Source organism: Anopheles ziemanni, chromosome 2 (assembly GCF_943734765.1).
Source record: "Anopheles ziemanni chromosome 2, idAnoZiCoDA_A2_x.2, whole genome shotgun sequence".
Classification (NCBI taxonomy): Eukaryota; Metazoa; Arthropoda; class Insecta; order Diptera; family Culicidae; genus Anopheles; species Anopheles ziemanni.
In genome coordinates this window covers 23,288,191-23,300,974 of record NC_080705.1, presented here as the reverse complement: position 1 = coordinate 23,300,974, position 12,784 = coordinate 23,288,191, and the positions used below count along the sequence as shown (strand labels likewise).

The 12,784-nt window shown below is 48.8% G+C and overlaps 1 protein-coding gene across 1 annotated transcript; it reads left to right on the top strand.

The window, feature by feature from the left end:
* The first annotated feature begins 5,465 nt into the window (after positions 1-5,465).
* Positions 5,466-12,750, top strand: LOC131293209 (protein Gawky-like). Its single transcript, XM_058321288.1, has 7 exons — positions 5,466-8,756; positions 8,903-9,304; positions 9,709-10,334; positions 10,413-10,581; positions 10,647-11,123; positions 11,200-11,548; positions 12,578-12,750. The coding sequence occupies exons 1-7, from the start codon at positions 5,466-5,468 to the stop codon at positions 12,748-12,750; spliced, it is 5,487 nt and encodes a 1,828-aa protein (XP_058177271.1).
* The last annotated feature ends 34 nt before the right edge of the window (positions 12,751-12,784 follow it).

Genomic DNA, 12,784 nt, shown 5'->3' with positions numbered 1-12,784 from the left:
AAGCGGCAATAGTTGCAGGCGAGAGCGAGATGGAGACATTGTTTGACAGTCTCTCCGTGACCCCGTCGCAGAGACTGCTGGCCATTAGTAGGCACTGGGTTTACTAAGTGTGATTAAATACTTCAATAAAAGGTTCCCTAACAATCCTTTGCACTGCACTACGAAGGATCTTCCAAAGAACATATCTAGTGCATGCGGGAAATAAGTTAACTTTTTCACTTAGCTCGCTCCCTTTCATTTTTTTTGGCAAACATGGCGACAAAGCACATGAAACGGGCAAACAAGTCGAAAAATTACTGCACACTGGCGCGCATGGTGGTTGTTCTCGGGCATCACTTCTGGGGAATACACTTACCAACACTGCGTTCCTGCTGCGGCTGCTGCTGCTGCTGCTCCTGCTATGCTGACTGGCACGCTTGCTGGATATGTGCGCAGTTTTGCAACCGTGGATGCGGTATCACCTAGTCACGAAAACAGCACTGCCTCCTAGGGAAAAGTTTAGCGGACTATTAGCAGACTTCTCGACGTCGGCACTGCCATACCTTCGCGATGAAAATGAGATGGTGTCATGTGCGTCACGTTGAGTGTGTATGTGTTCAATGGCACACGGAATGTCGCTTAAAAAGCGACACACTTTTTCAGGCGCACACACAGCACTGTAAAATTGTGCCACGATTCACGGTGATTTTGTGTGTAATAATCTCCTTTATAACTCGAATCTCACTGCTTCTGCAGCGTTTTGCTGCTGCAGGACCTTTTTTCACGATCCCAGCGGCCGTCGTACCACAAGAAACGCAACACACACACACACACTTGCTCGGACGCTAGGCACACCGTCCCCGTCCGTCGCAATAATATTGCCACCCGAAAGGTGTGTGTCACACTGGTGAAAAACTTTTTCTTTCAGCCCGTTTTTCTCGCTGGTCCCACCGCCGATACGCTAAATAACACCTTACGCTTACGCACAATCAGTCAGTGTATCACTTGCGAACAACTTTCGCCCGATTAGACTACTATTTATCGTCGATTTTTGTGTAGGAAAAATATCTCACGTATAATGCTAGAGCCATTGCTCGACGATGGGGTGCCATTTGCAAATATCGTTCTGAACGTTTTCACTCGTCGCCTCGCTGCTTTCGGCCTTTGCATGACATCACGTTTAGTCCGGCGGGTTGAATGCTCCACCCATCTCGTTGGTCTGAACAAAATTTAACTCTATTTACTGTAATAACTGTGTGCTGCTAATGGTGATGATATAGATTTGTTATAACAAAATTATTATTGAACTGTACCTTTTATTTCGTGAACCATATGAGATCATTTGATTTGAAAAAGTACAGACAAATTTCCGCAGCTCGGCTGCAAGCACCAACCTAGTTGACAGCAGGTGGCGTAACTTATCGTTTCCAATAAACCGCGAAAAACAAGAACACTACACCCAACGAAGGATTGCATTTATCAATTTAATCATATTGGGCAACCAATTATTTGCTTGATGAGAAAACTTATCATGAAACTTGACAACAAACACATTTAGTCTAACGAAGCACGTAAAGCTAAAAGTTCTAGTGCTCGAGCTCATATTGGGGGGTCAACTCTGTTCACTGTTTACTGTTTTATGTTCATGTTTCCTAGGTTGTTGACACGATGTTGTCGCTGTGCATCTTTGATGAAGGTGTTTGATGAAGATTTAAGTTAATGCAGCACGAACAGTAGTTAATGTAATAAATCAGCAGTGTAGAGCTGTACTAGCATTGAAGGAAGCAGCGCATTTTGGATAACATCTTTAACAAGCATAACATTGGTAACATTTTGGGTTGATAAGTAGATGTGTTCTCACTTGTGCTTACCCTTGCCGTATTTAGTCAAATTGCTGGGAAGGCGTTTTAATTTTCCATTGTACCAGCTTGCTTAGTTAGAATATTGACCTTCAAATTATCTGCAATTGTTGCGAAGTTAATTTTGCAATTTGTCGTCTGCCAGAACAAGTTTGCCAAACCCTGAAATTAAAGAAAAGCATGATGATATGCTTGTCTCTCACAGCTACTGTAGCTATGGAAGGAAAAGGTAGAAAGGAGTAATGTTGCCGTTGGCTAAACAGAGTACACTCTACCCTCACCGAAGAACGAAACGAGAAGAGAAAGCTTAAAATATGTAAGGCGATAACATTTGGCAGCGAGAAGGAGAGCCAAATAATCTTTTTTTAGTTGGTTTAAACAAACGATGGTACGCCCTCTAACGGTTCCTCGGAAGACTATAGAATACGGTCCGCTACGGATAGGCAATGGCGAGTCTGAAAAATTGTTAAAGTTAACTATCTATTTCGGTAATTGGCGCGTTCACAGTGCACCCCAGTGTGTAGTGCATGGGTGCTATGGAGGGATGATTTGCTATAATCTTGCAAGAAGCCAGAAGGAAAATTGCATCTTGTTCGTCAAAATCAACCGTCAAGTAAATCACGGGATCGCTTCGGGGTTATCACACGGGCGCAGCACAGTTCGAACCCCCATGGGAGGCTCAAAGTCTAATTGGACGATATCGAGCAGAAGTATCGATTCGTAAATTTGGAAGGAAAAAAACGACAGACACACCGTGCTGTGCATCGAAAGTCGCTACCGAGGTGCCGTAATGGTGATGGTGGCTCACTGCAAAGTGCAACGGCGTTGGAAAAATGCAAATCGTTATACGGTCAAATAAAATTAACGCAATTTAACCCGAATCGCACTGGTACGAGGGAGAGCGCGAGTTGAAGCAAAAAGTTGATGCACCCGCTACATTATTCACCTCGACGAAGGTGAACGATAGTGTATTTGCACAACTTCTTATGCAAATTGCATTCGTAGCTACATTTTAACGTGATTTGTGAATACATCTAGAAATAGCGACGGTATGTACATATACGTTGTGAGATACAGTTATGTCTATAGTATCATAATTATTATTGTGGTTTAAAAGTGTGAAATTCTGCGAGCAATGTATCGACCATTGAACAGCAATTATCCATCGAAAAATAAGCCCATAAAATAGTTGAACATGTAAAACAAACCCGCTGAATAAAGCTCATGTTGGTGTCAGCAACCATCGAGCTGAGATAGGACATTGCAAAGTGCTACCAAGGGCGGTAGAGAAAACGAGACACCGCGTGAATCCGAGAATGATCCGCTGGGACGTGCCAGAGCGAGCGAGTTAGCTAGCGTAGCCACATCAGTGCAATGCGTTGGAGCAGTGCAGCCAGTGGGCTCACGTGCACTTTGCCAGGTCACACAGCCCAGTGGTGCCGTATGTGGTTAGGTGTTTTTCGGATCCTCCGTCAAAGGTAAAATGGTAAGAATGGACACTGCACAAATGGCGAATCGCATAAAACTTTCCTAGATTCAACCGAGGAACGAATTTAGTGTACGGTGCGGGTGGAGAACAGCCGTTTATGTACGGTATATTAGCAGAAAGTTTGTTATTCTTTTCGTTCTATCATTCTATCTGGTTGCACGAAGAAGCAGGGTGGTGGTGAAGTGAACGGGGGATTTTTTCTATCATTTTATTTGCTCCGCTTCGAACACCTCGCGATCAAAATAGGGGACCCAATTCGCTTCGGTGGTGTTTGCTTCGGAAAGTGAATGTTTTGTGTAGGAAACGGTGTTACTAAAAAACCCTTAAAGTTGTGAAAAAGTACGTTAAAAAAAGTAAGTGAATAGCAAGAAGAAGACGCAGCAACAGGAGTCTGAGGAAGGGAATAAGTGCTCGCGTAGAGGCACTGGTGCTATGTGATTGTGTATGTGTTTATGCTCCATCAGGAGTGAGAGAGCAAACCAGCGCCAGAGGGAAAAGGCAAAGTAATGAAGAACTCTTCTCCGAGCATAGATTGCTGTGCTGTTCTGTGTGTAGTGTGCCTGCTTTCCGATGTGAACGTGAGAAAACATAACAGAAAACAGCGCCGAATAACGTAGGCAGCATAGGAACTGGGAGAATGTGCAATGGGACGACGGGGCGAAGGCATAACATGTACAAGACAAAACAAACCTTACTCACTCTCGCGGGTTATGTATGTAAATACAACGTAAAAAAATAACAAAACAAAGGCGCTGGCTGGCGGATTTAGAAAGAGCATTCCAAAAAGGACAGAGAAAGGCAGATGCGAGTAGGCGAAAGGGCGAAAGAGCGCAAGAACTCGTCAATTGAACATAAAAAGAGAACGATTGAAGAGATAACGAAAAAGTTACAACAGCGGCCGACACACAATTTTGGAGCATGGAACGGAATAACAAGTGTCAAAAAAAAGTCAATAATAAAGTCATAATAATAATAAACAAGCGCGTGTCTCTGAGCTAGTTTAGACTCATTTCTACAGCTTAAAAAAACGAATTTCGAACTAAAGGAAATAGGAAATGGGGAATAGCCAAAAATGAAGCGAAAAACAAAAACGTCCTATATCTGAGGGTTTGAATATGTCATGTTTTTGCCCACGGTTCCATGTCGAAGTTACATTAAATATGTACCCATTTATATTTAATTTCATGCATTATTATTTTTAGTTTTAGTTTTTTAGGTCCAAGTCTACATTGAAAATAAGAAAAGAAAAATTAACTTTAATTTAAAACCTTTTTAACAATTTTATAGTTATAATTGTAAGAGCTTTAGGCGTCCTACATGCATTTTTTTGCTTCTTTGTGTATACAAAAAGATGAATTGGCCATTGAATCACACTTAAACAATGAAACTATGAATAACTTCTGGTAATCTCATTGTTGGTCAATTAATGCAGAGTAGAGTAACATTATTTATGTTTTCTTTGTTTTGCAGAACCCAAAACCTTCTTGAACAACGCAACTACGGCTAGCGAGAACCGTCGTATTCGGTGTTCCAGTGTTTTAAAATTGCAACGGAAAGCCACGCTCTCGGCGCGAACTTGGTGTTTTCCGTGAAAAATCTGTGATATATCCATTGCTGGATAGTTTAAGCGAACCAGAGTTCTTCGCGGGGTTCCGCCTCTAACGTTCTTCGATTCTCTACAATTATCCCTAACCCTCTCGTCACACCATTCACCCGGTGGTGTTTTAATACCGCTCGTATCTCGAACGGACTCCACCGATATCCTTTGGCGGTGCTTAAGCAGTTTGTCGGGAGCGTGTTGGTGTTGTGAAGGAAGTTTGGCGCTATCCGTCCATTGTGGGTAAACAATGATAATATTTGAGAGAAAACAATTAGCTCACTAACCCTGTAACTTTTCGTTTCACAGAGCCCGGTGCTCTGTTCTTGTTTTCACAGCCTAGAAAAACGATCACAGCCTCTGGCCAGTAAGCCAAGTCTTTCGTCAGCAACTAAAACCCCTCAACAAAGATGCTTGTTTCGGCCGGTACGACTTTTTACGAGCTGAGGAGGAAGAGTTTGGTGAACTAAGGTGGTTAAGACACACCGCCGCTGATATTTAGACTATCGCTTAAGGCAAGCGCAAGCCACTAACGCTCGAGATGAATGATATTAAGCAAGCTAAGGACAGGCTTGCCCTTCCGTTCCAACATGAACCGCCCGGAGCAGGGGAAGTAACCGTTGCCGGAGTCCCTGGCAAGGTATTGCAAGAAGGCACAAACACAAATCCAGCTGGTGATGCATATCGACGTGATGATGCGGCTGTCGAGGCCGTTATTACCACCCCTACCATTAATACCACCACCACCACCACTAGCCATGATAAAGACGACGACGACGCTGACGAAAAATCGACCCAGATTGATACTGTGACATTGAAATGTGATTTAAATGATTACCTGATTAACTTTATTACTGTTAGATGTAGTTTAGCGCAGTCGAAACTGGAGACGGCAGAAGCACAAGCTACTACCACGACGGACAAATGTCCTGCGGAACGTTACACCATCGCGCCGGAGGACGGTGCCGCGACAAATCCCGATCGCCATGTTAAAGTTAGCGCGGATATTCAAACGTCTCTGGCCTGTTCATCCTCATCCTCCTCATCCTCTTCCTCTTCCTCCTACATCCCGTTTGATGAACTAGTCCGCTACACGGAACTCGAGCGCGAGTGGACGCGGAAAGCGAGGGCAAACGGTTTTGGTTTCGAGATCCTGGCACTCGGCGTAATGCGAAATTTGCGACTGTGTGGTGGCGGCGAAGACTCCATCAATAACGGCACGAGCGCCTGGGGAACGCCGCCGGGTCCCACGAGCAACGGTGCCCTGAGTGCCTGGGGCGTGCTGCCGAATCAGTCGCTTCCACCACCCGCCTGGGGAAATGTTGGTGGAAACAATAACAATAACAACGGCAGCAGCAGCAGTAGTGGCAGTGGAAACAACCCGGGGGTAAACTCCTCTTCCAATGGCACGGGCTCTAATGGCAACAATACCAACAATGGAAATGGCAACGGTAACAATTCCACCGGGAATGGTGGTGGCGGTGGTGGTGGTTCACGAGGAGGCTCGTCGGACCCAAACTTTAACAAAACGAACGCTCAATCACAGCAACAAGGCACGCCGCAGGTTGCAACACCACCGAACGCCTGGAACACGGCTGCTTCAAATCATCGCGGAGTAGGCCAGCATCAGGCGAACGTTGTCAATAACAACGGTAACCACCATCACCAGCAGCAGCAGCAGCAGCACCATCAGCATCATCACATCCAGAACCATAGTCACCATCAGCAACAGCAACAACAACAACAGCCAGCCCCTGCTGGGCAGAATATGGCCAACAACGGTGCTAACGGCAACAACGGAGCTGGGAATGGGACTGCCAAGAACCAGCTGGAAGTGCTCAATACGATGCGGGAGGCGCTTTTCGCGCAGGATGGCTGGGGCTGCCAACATGTGAATCAAGACACGAACTGGGAGGTACCGGGATCGCCCGAACCACCTGGTGCTTCCGCAGCATCCACGGGTGCGGGAGGTGGTGCTGTAGCTGCAGGAGGTGGAGCCTCCGGGGGTGCTAATAAGGGTGACGGTGGTGGACCCAACGGTGGCAGTGGTGGCTGGAAGCCGCAAATCATGAACAACGGCACGGAGTTGTGGGAAACGAATCTGCGCAACGGATCGGTGGCACCGAACCAGCAGCAGGCACAGCAAGCGAAAGCCTCCGCTGTTCCCTGGGTACCGGCGAATAATCTTGGTGGCACGTGGATGGAAGATGACGACAATGGTGGTGGTGGTGGTGGTGGTCCGTCGGCCGGGTCAGACGGGGCGGCCAACGTTTGGAATGGTAGCGCGGCTGCAATCGTGGCAGGTACCCAGATCGCACCAATGCCGGCTCCGGTTAGTGGGTCCGGATGGGCAACTCCTGCGGTTAACAATGCGTCGGCGGGTGTGGCTATGTGGCCACCGGGATCACCGCAAAATCCCGTCCCGATGAACAACCCGCAGGTGGCTGTGAAGAAGGATGAATGGGGCTCGATTGGAGGCGGTGGGCCGCAACAGCAGCAGCAGCTAGGGCCTCCAGGAGGAATCATTGGAGTACCGCCAGGATCTGGTGGACCAGGGGGTGGCCCCGGAGCAAACGCTGCCGCCGGTATGATGGCGCAAGGATGGGGAGGCGATGGACGTACAGGCGGAGTAGCGAACCCTGGTGGAATTGGTGGATTAAATCTGGCCAGTTCGATCGGACAAGCGAATGCCCTGATCGGCAGTGGAGAGCTTCGTGGCGATCCCCGTGGTATTTCTGGTCGTTTAAATGGAGTCGGTGCTGTGGGAGGAGGCATGGGATGGGGTACGGCACCGGATCACATCGGTGGAAAGGTATCGCAAGTTGGTGGAGGAATGCTTCCGTCGGGAGCTGTGTCCAGCGGTCCAGCCGGGGGCCCATCCGCAGTTCAACCGTGGGGTTCAGGAAATGGTCAGAATAATAATGGCTCCAACAAGATGCCATCATCCGTCGGTGGGGGTTGGGATGATGTCGGCCGACCATTGCCAGCGCTTGATGAGACGGCAGCTGGAGGGATGCCCTGGGGACAGGGCAATGCAGCAGCGGCCGGAGGTGTACTTGCTCGGCAAAATTCGTCTGGATGGAAGGATGTTGGGCCGGATCAAATGATGCGAGGCGGCGTTCACTTGCAGCGCAATCAGTCCCAAGCTCCATTGCAGGGAGGCGGTGCTTTCGGTCCTGGTATTCCCGGTGCAAATTCCGCTGGTTCCGGCGTTCGGTTTGGAGGTGGTGGAGGCGGTGGTGCACTTGGCCTTGGCAAACCAGATGCCATGTCATGGGGCCAGGGTAATGCAGCTCTCGCTCGGAACGGATCCTGGGAGGACGGTGTGTCCGGTTGGGGCGATGAAAAAACCAACATGTCCTGGAATGTCGAGCTCGCGCCGAACGGAACCGGTGGCGGTTGGAACAAAACGCCAACAACTCCCAAGTCCGGCGGCAGCGTCGGGTGGCCCGATCCGAACGATCTCTCGTCCACCGGCGGTGGAGCCGGCGGCATGGACTGGTCTCTCGGTGGGCCAGGGAAGCTTGCCGGTGCGAGCGGGAAACAGCTGAACAGTGGAAACCCGCTCGAGTTTATCCGCGCCAGCAAGGAGTACCGCTTGCTGTGCGAGATGGGCTACAAGAAGGAGGATGTGGAGCTTTCACTCCGGGCGACCGGTATGATCTTCGACGATGCCATGGAGGTGCTGCGTCAAGGTGCTGGCGGTGGTGGAGGTGGATGGCGCCGGCCGCTCTCGGACGAGCATGGCGCATTGGGGATGGGTTACGATGGCTCATACTCAGGACGCATTCCTCCGCTTAATCATGCGGCCAGCGGATTGTCCTTCTCGCAGGTCAGTAGTGAAATGTGTATTTAACAGGTTTTTGGCCTCGGACTTTTTTACCAATACTAATTTACAATAACAAAAAAAAAAATGATAGAAATTGTAGCGATAATCGTGAAAAATACGCTGACTGATCGATTTTCTTACTCTCCCAGAACAATCAAAACATGCTGAGCAACATCCCCGGTGGACCGGGCGGTGGCCTCGGTCTCGACAGTGCCGGCGGGCCGGTCAATCTGGTTGCACTCAACAATCTGAAGTTTCTCTCGCAACAACAACAGCAGCAGCAGGGCACCGGTGGTACCGGAGGGCATCCGCCATTCAATCAAGCATCGCTGCTGCCTCCGGGCGGTCGTGGCCCGAATCAGCAGTCGCAGCAGGTGCACCAGCAACAGCTGGCTGCGGCCGCCGCACAACCATCCAATCAACAGCTGCGCATGCTGGTGCAGCAGATTCAGCTGGCCGTGCAGAACGGTTTCCTGAACCACCAGATCCTCAACCAGCCGCTGGCACCGCAGACGCTCATCCTGCTGAATCAGTTGCTCAATCATATTAAGGTAAAACAAAAGTGTGTCCCCCTTAAATGTTAGTAACTTCCTTCGATGGGTAAATTTTTATCATCTTGGTAGCACAAAGGCTAACATTTTCTTACCCCTGTGACTTCATTTCAGCTTTCTAAAGCAAAAAAAAAAACATACAGAACACTCTAACTATTTTTTCACTTCAGCTGAAATACACAAGAATATAATCAAATATAATCAAATGTATCAATAAACTTATCAAAACTGAATAATATACAACATCAAAGCAGTTGAACTTTTCTGAGAATTGCTTTGAAAGGAACGCTATCGCATGGATTGCTTTGTGAAGTTGTCCTCCAAACCCAACATTTAATAGAACATATATTTGTGAATTCCTGTAATGGATTGGAAATGGTTTGATTCTTTTTTTTTATACACAGCAAATACAGTTGACGCAAAGCAACCTGGCACGCAGCGGTGCAACCGGTGGCATCAGTGCCGTCCAGCTTACGTTGGCCATCAACAAGCATAAAACCCAGATCGCCCAGCTTCAGCAGCAGATTGCGGCTCAGCAGAGCATTTACCTGAAACAGCAGCAACAACAGGGGGCCGGTAGCGGTGTACCAGGACACCAAGGGCCGCCCCCGCTAATGCCATCGAATCCGGCGCTCGGCATGGACTTCCTTCGCCAGCAGCAGCAGCAGCAAGATCTCATGGCGCTGCAGGGTACCTTTGCGGAAATGACCCTCACGAAGGATCAACTCATGGCGGCGTCCACTGGTGGAGTAGTTTTTCCGCAGCCTATCGTTCAATCGCAGCACATCCCGGGCGCAGCCCATCTCGGGGCCGGGTCCGTCGCACCTGGCAATGTCGTTGTCAGTGGCGGCAACACTAGTCAGCAGTCTCGCTTAAATCAGTGGAAGCTTCCGTCGCTCGAGAAGGATCCGTCCGCTGGGAAGGATGATCTCACCGATTTCTCACGTGCCCCCGGCCCAACCGCGACGGGCGCCGCTAAGTCCAGCACTACCAGCGCCAATCTCAGCTCTCTTGGCCTCGTGCAGGATGGGTATGTTGTGGTTTTGTGCACCGTTGATTCTTTATCTTCGCAAACATTTTCAACAGAGGGTTTTGTTTTTCTTCCTAGAACCTGGGCAACCGGACGTACAAATCTGACCGATGGCTGGCCAGAGCAAACGGGTGAACCCGAAAGCAAAGACTGGTCTACCACCAACAATAACAACAACACCTCGTCGCAGGATAGTTCCGCTTTTACCGATCTAGTACCTGAGTTCGAACCGGGAAAACCATGGAAGGTGAGGGTTTCACTGTTTATTTCTGTCTCCTAAATTGCAAATCAACCCGTGCTTGCCTCTTGCAGGGTACGCAGCTAAAGATCGAAGATGATCCTAGTATTACGCCGGGCAGTGTCGCCCGCTCACCACTGTCCATCTCGACCGCCAAAGAATCGGAGTTGTTCGGAGGAGGAGGCATGGTGGCACCGGAAAAAGTGTCCCCGACGGTCGATGCTGGCGATGGCCGGAGCGGTGGCCTCAATCTCACAACCAACGCGTGGAGTTTCAATACGCCCTCGTCAACAGTGGTGGCAAGTGGGGGCAAGGCATGGACAGACAGTACCGCCGGTGGTGGTGTCGCGGTCACCAGTGCCGCCGCCGATGTCTGGTGTACGCCGATCGGTAAACCATCGGCAACCCGTGGCCCACCTCCCGGCTTGGGAGGGGCCGCCAGCAAGGGAGGCAACGGTGGCGGAGGAGCCAGTTGGTCGACGGGATCGCAGCATGGAAGCAGCTGGGGCGTCGGTACTTCGTGGCTGTTGTTGAAAAATTTAACGTCTCAGGTATGTGCAAGAAATTGTTGTTGGCTGGCGTTATCGCTCGCGGAAATTTAATTAAAAAATTCTCATTTTCATCTAGATTGATGCATCGACTTTGCGCACGCTGTGCATGCAGCACGGTCCCATCGTCAGCTTCCATTCATATCCGACCCACGGGCTGGCATTGTGCCGATATAACACACGCGAGGAAGCGACGACGGCTCAGCAGGCATTGAACAACTGTCCGCTCGGCACCGGCACGATCAGTGCCGAGTGTCCCGGAAGCGAGTCGGAAGTACAAACGTATCTGCAGCAACTGGGTGGCAGCAGTGCGTCTGGGATTGCCGGTGGTGGTGGGGCCAACACCGTAGCCGTCAGCAGCAGCACTGCTGGCAGCATCTCCAGCATATCGTCCCAATCGTGGAGACAACGCGGCTCAACCGGCACCGGTAAGAATATACAACGATATCCTGTTTAATACAATACAGTCAACCGCAATATTGAAGCATACCCCTAAAAGGGGCATTGGTTTCACCTGTATAGTTAAGTGATACAATTTAATAACTAATTATATTAATTATTTAACCGAAACGTGTTGTTTGTGTTAGACAAAAATTGAGCGTACAGGTTCGTCATTGCTAAGCATAACTTGAGTTCGGGCATTCTTGCATCTTTTACACTAATATCATCTAGTAGTCTCATTGTATCATTGTAGAACTGGAAAATTACTCAGGTAGAAAACAAAAGGATCGTGTACACCATCTAAAGAATCGCGAAGTAGTGCGTGCAATAAGAATGCTTGCTAAAACAAACATTCCAAATTTGGCCAAGCAATTTCCTAATACTCTCTGGAACGTACGTGTGATACGTAAGTTTTGATCCATCATGGCGGCTTGCACACAAGAACAATCTTCGAGATGGTATTACCTGAAAAAGGCTCTCATTTGTGATGTCAAAAAAGTTCTGAATATAAAATTTCAAATATAAAGAACCGCACGCGTAGTACAACAGGCGAGTCCGCGACAGCCGAGCGGTAGCGCCGGTTAGAAAATCGGCCCATGAGCGCCGAGGCTCACCACCTCGACGGCGTGGGTTCGAATCCCAACCGAGACCGGACCGGACCCTCCCCCTGTACGCGAGGGGACTTACTATCCACGTACAACAAGGAAACAAGTCTCGTAAGCCCTTAACGGGCAGGCATGACCAAGAGGTCGTTACGCCAAGAAGAAGAAGAAGCGTAGTGCAAGAAATATTGGTAGAAAAAATTAACTGGTATTTAAATTGTGCATTGGTTCGTTTTTTGTTCTCCAGATAAACTTGAAAGTGTGAAATAATTTATGGTATACGCTCAGCTTTGCAGCTGACTCCAGTTTTTCGTTTAAAAAAAAAATATTAACAAAGTATAACATTGTATGTAATATATTTCCATGCTGTTATCAACAATACATTCTTTTCTTGATTGCCTTCCACTCTCATAGGTGCCGACACTTGGGGCTCCGGATGGCCTCTGGGTGGGGGTGCAGGAGCCAGTACCGGAGGCGGCACGGGTGCGGCAAATCTCTGGGCTCCGCTCGACACTGCCGACCCGGGAACGCCATCAAGCTTGAACTCGTTCCTACCGGAAAGTTTGCTCGGGCCAGAATTAAACTAAACCTGCTATCACCAGAAAGATATCCAGGCAGCTG

What these genes read in the sequence shown, in the direction of transcription:
- LOC131293209 (XM_058321288.1), top strand. Translation starts at nt 5,466, where the DNA reads ATGAATGATATTAAGCAAGCTAAGGACAGGCTTGCCCTTCCGTTCCAA. An exon ending in CTTGGCCTCGTGCAGGATGG is followed by an intron (nt 10,335 to 10,412) that starts GTATGTTGTGGT and finishes TTTTCTTCCTAG; the next exon opens with AACCTGGGCAACCGGACGTA. An exon ending in AACCGGGAAAACCATGGAAG is followed by an intron (nt 10,582 to 10,646) that starts GTGAGGGTTTCA and finishes TGCCTCTTGCAG; the next exon opens with GGTACGCAGCTAAAGATCGA.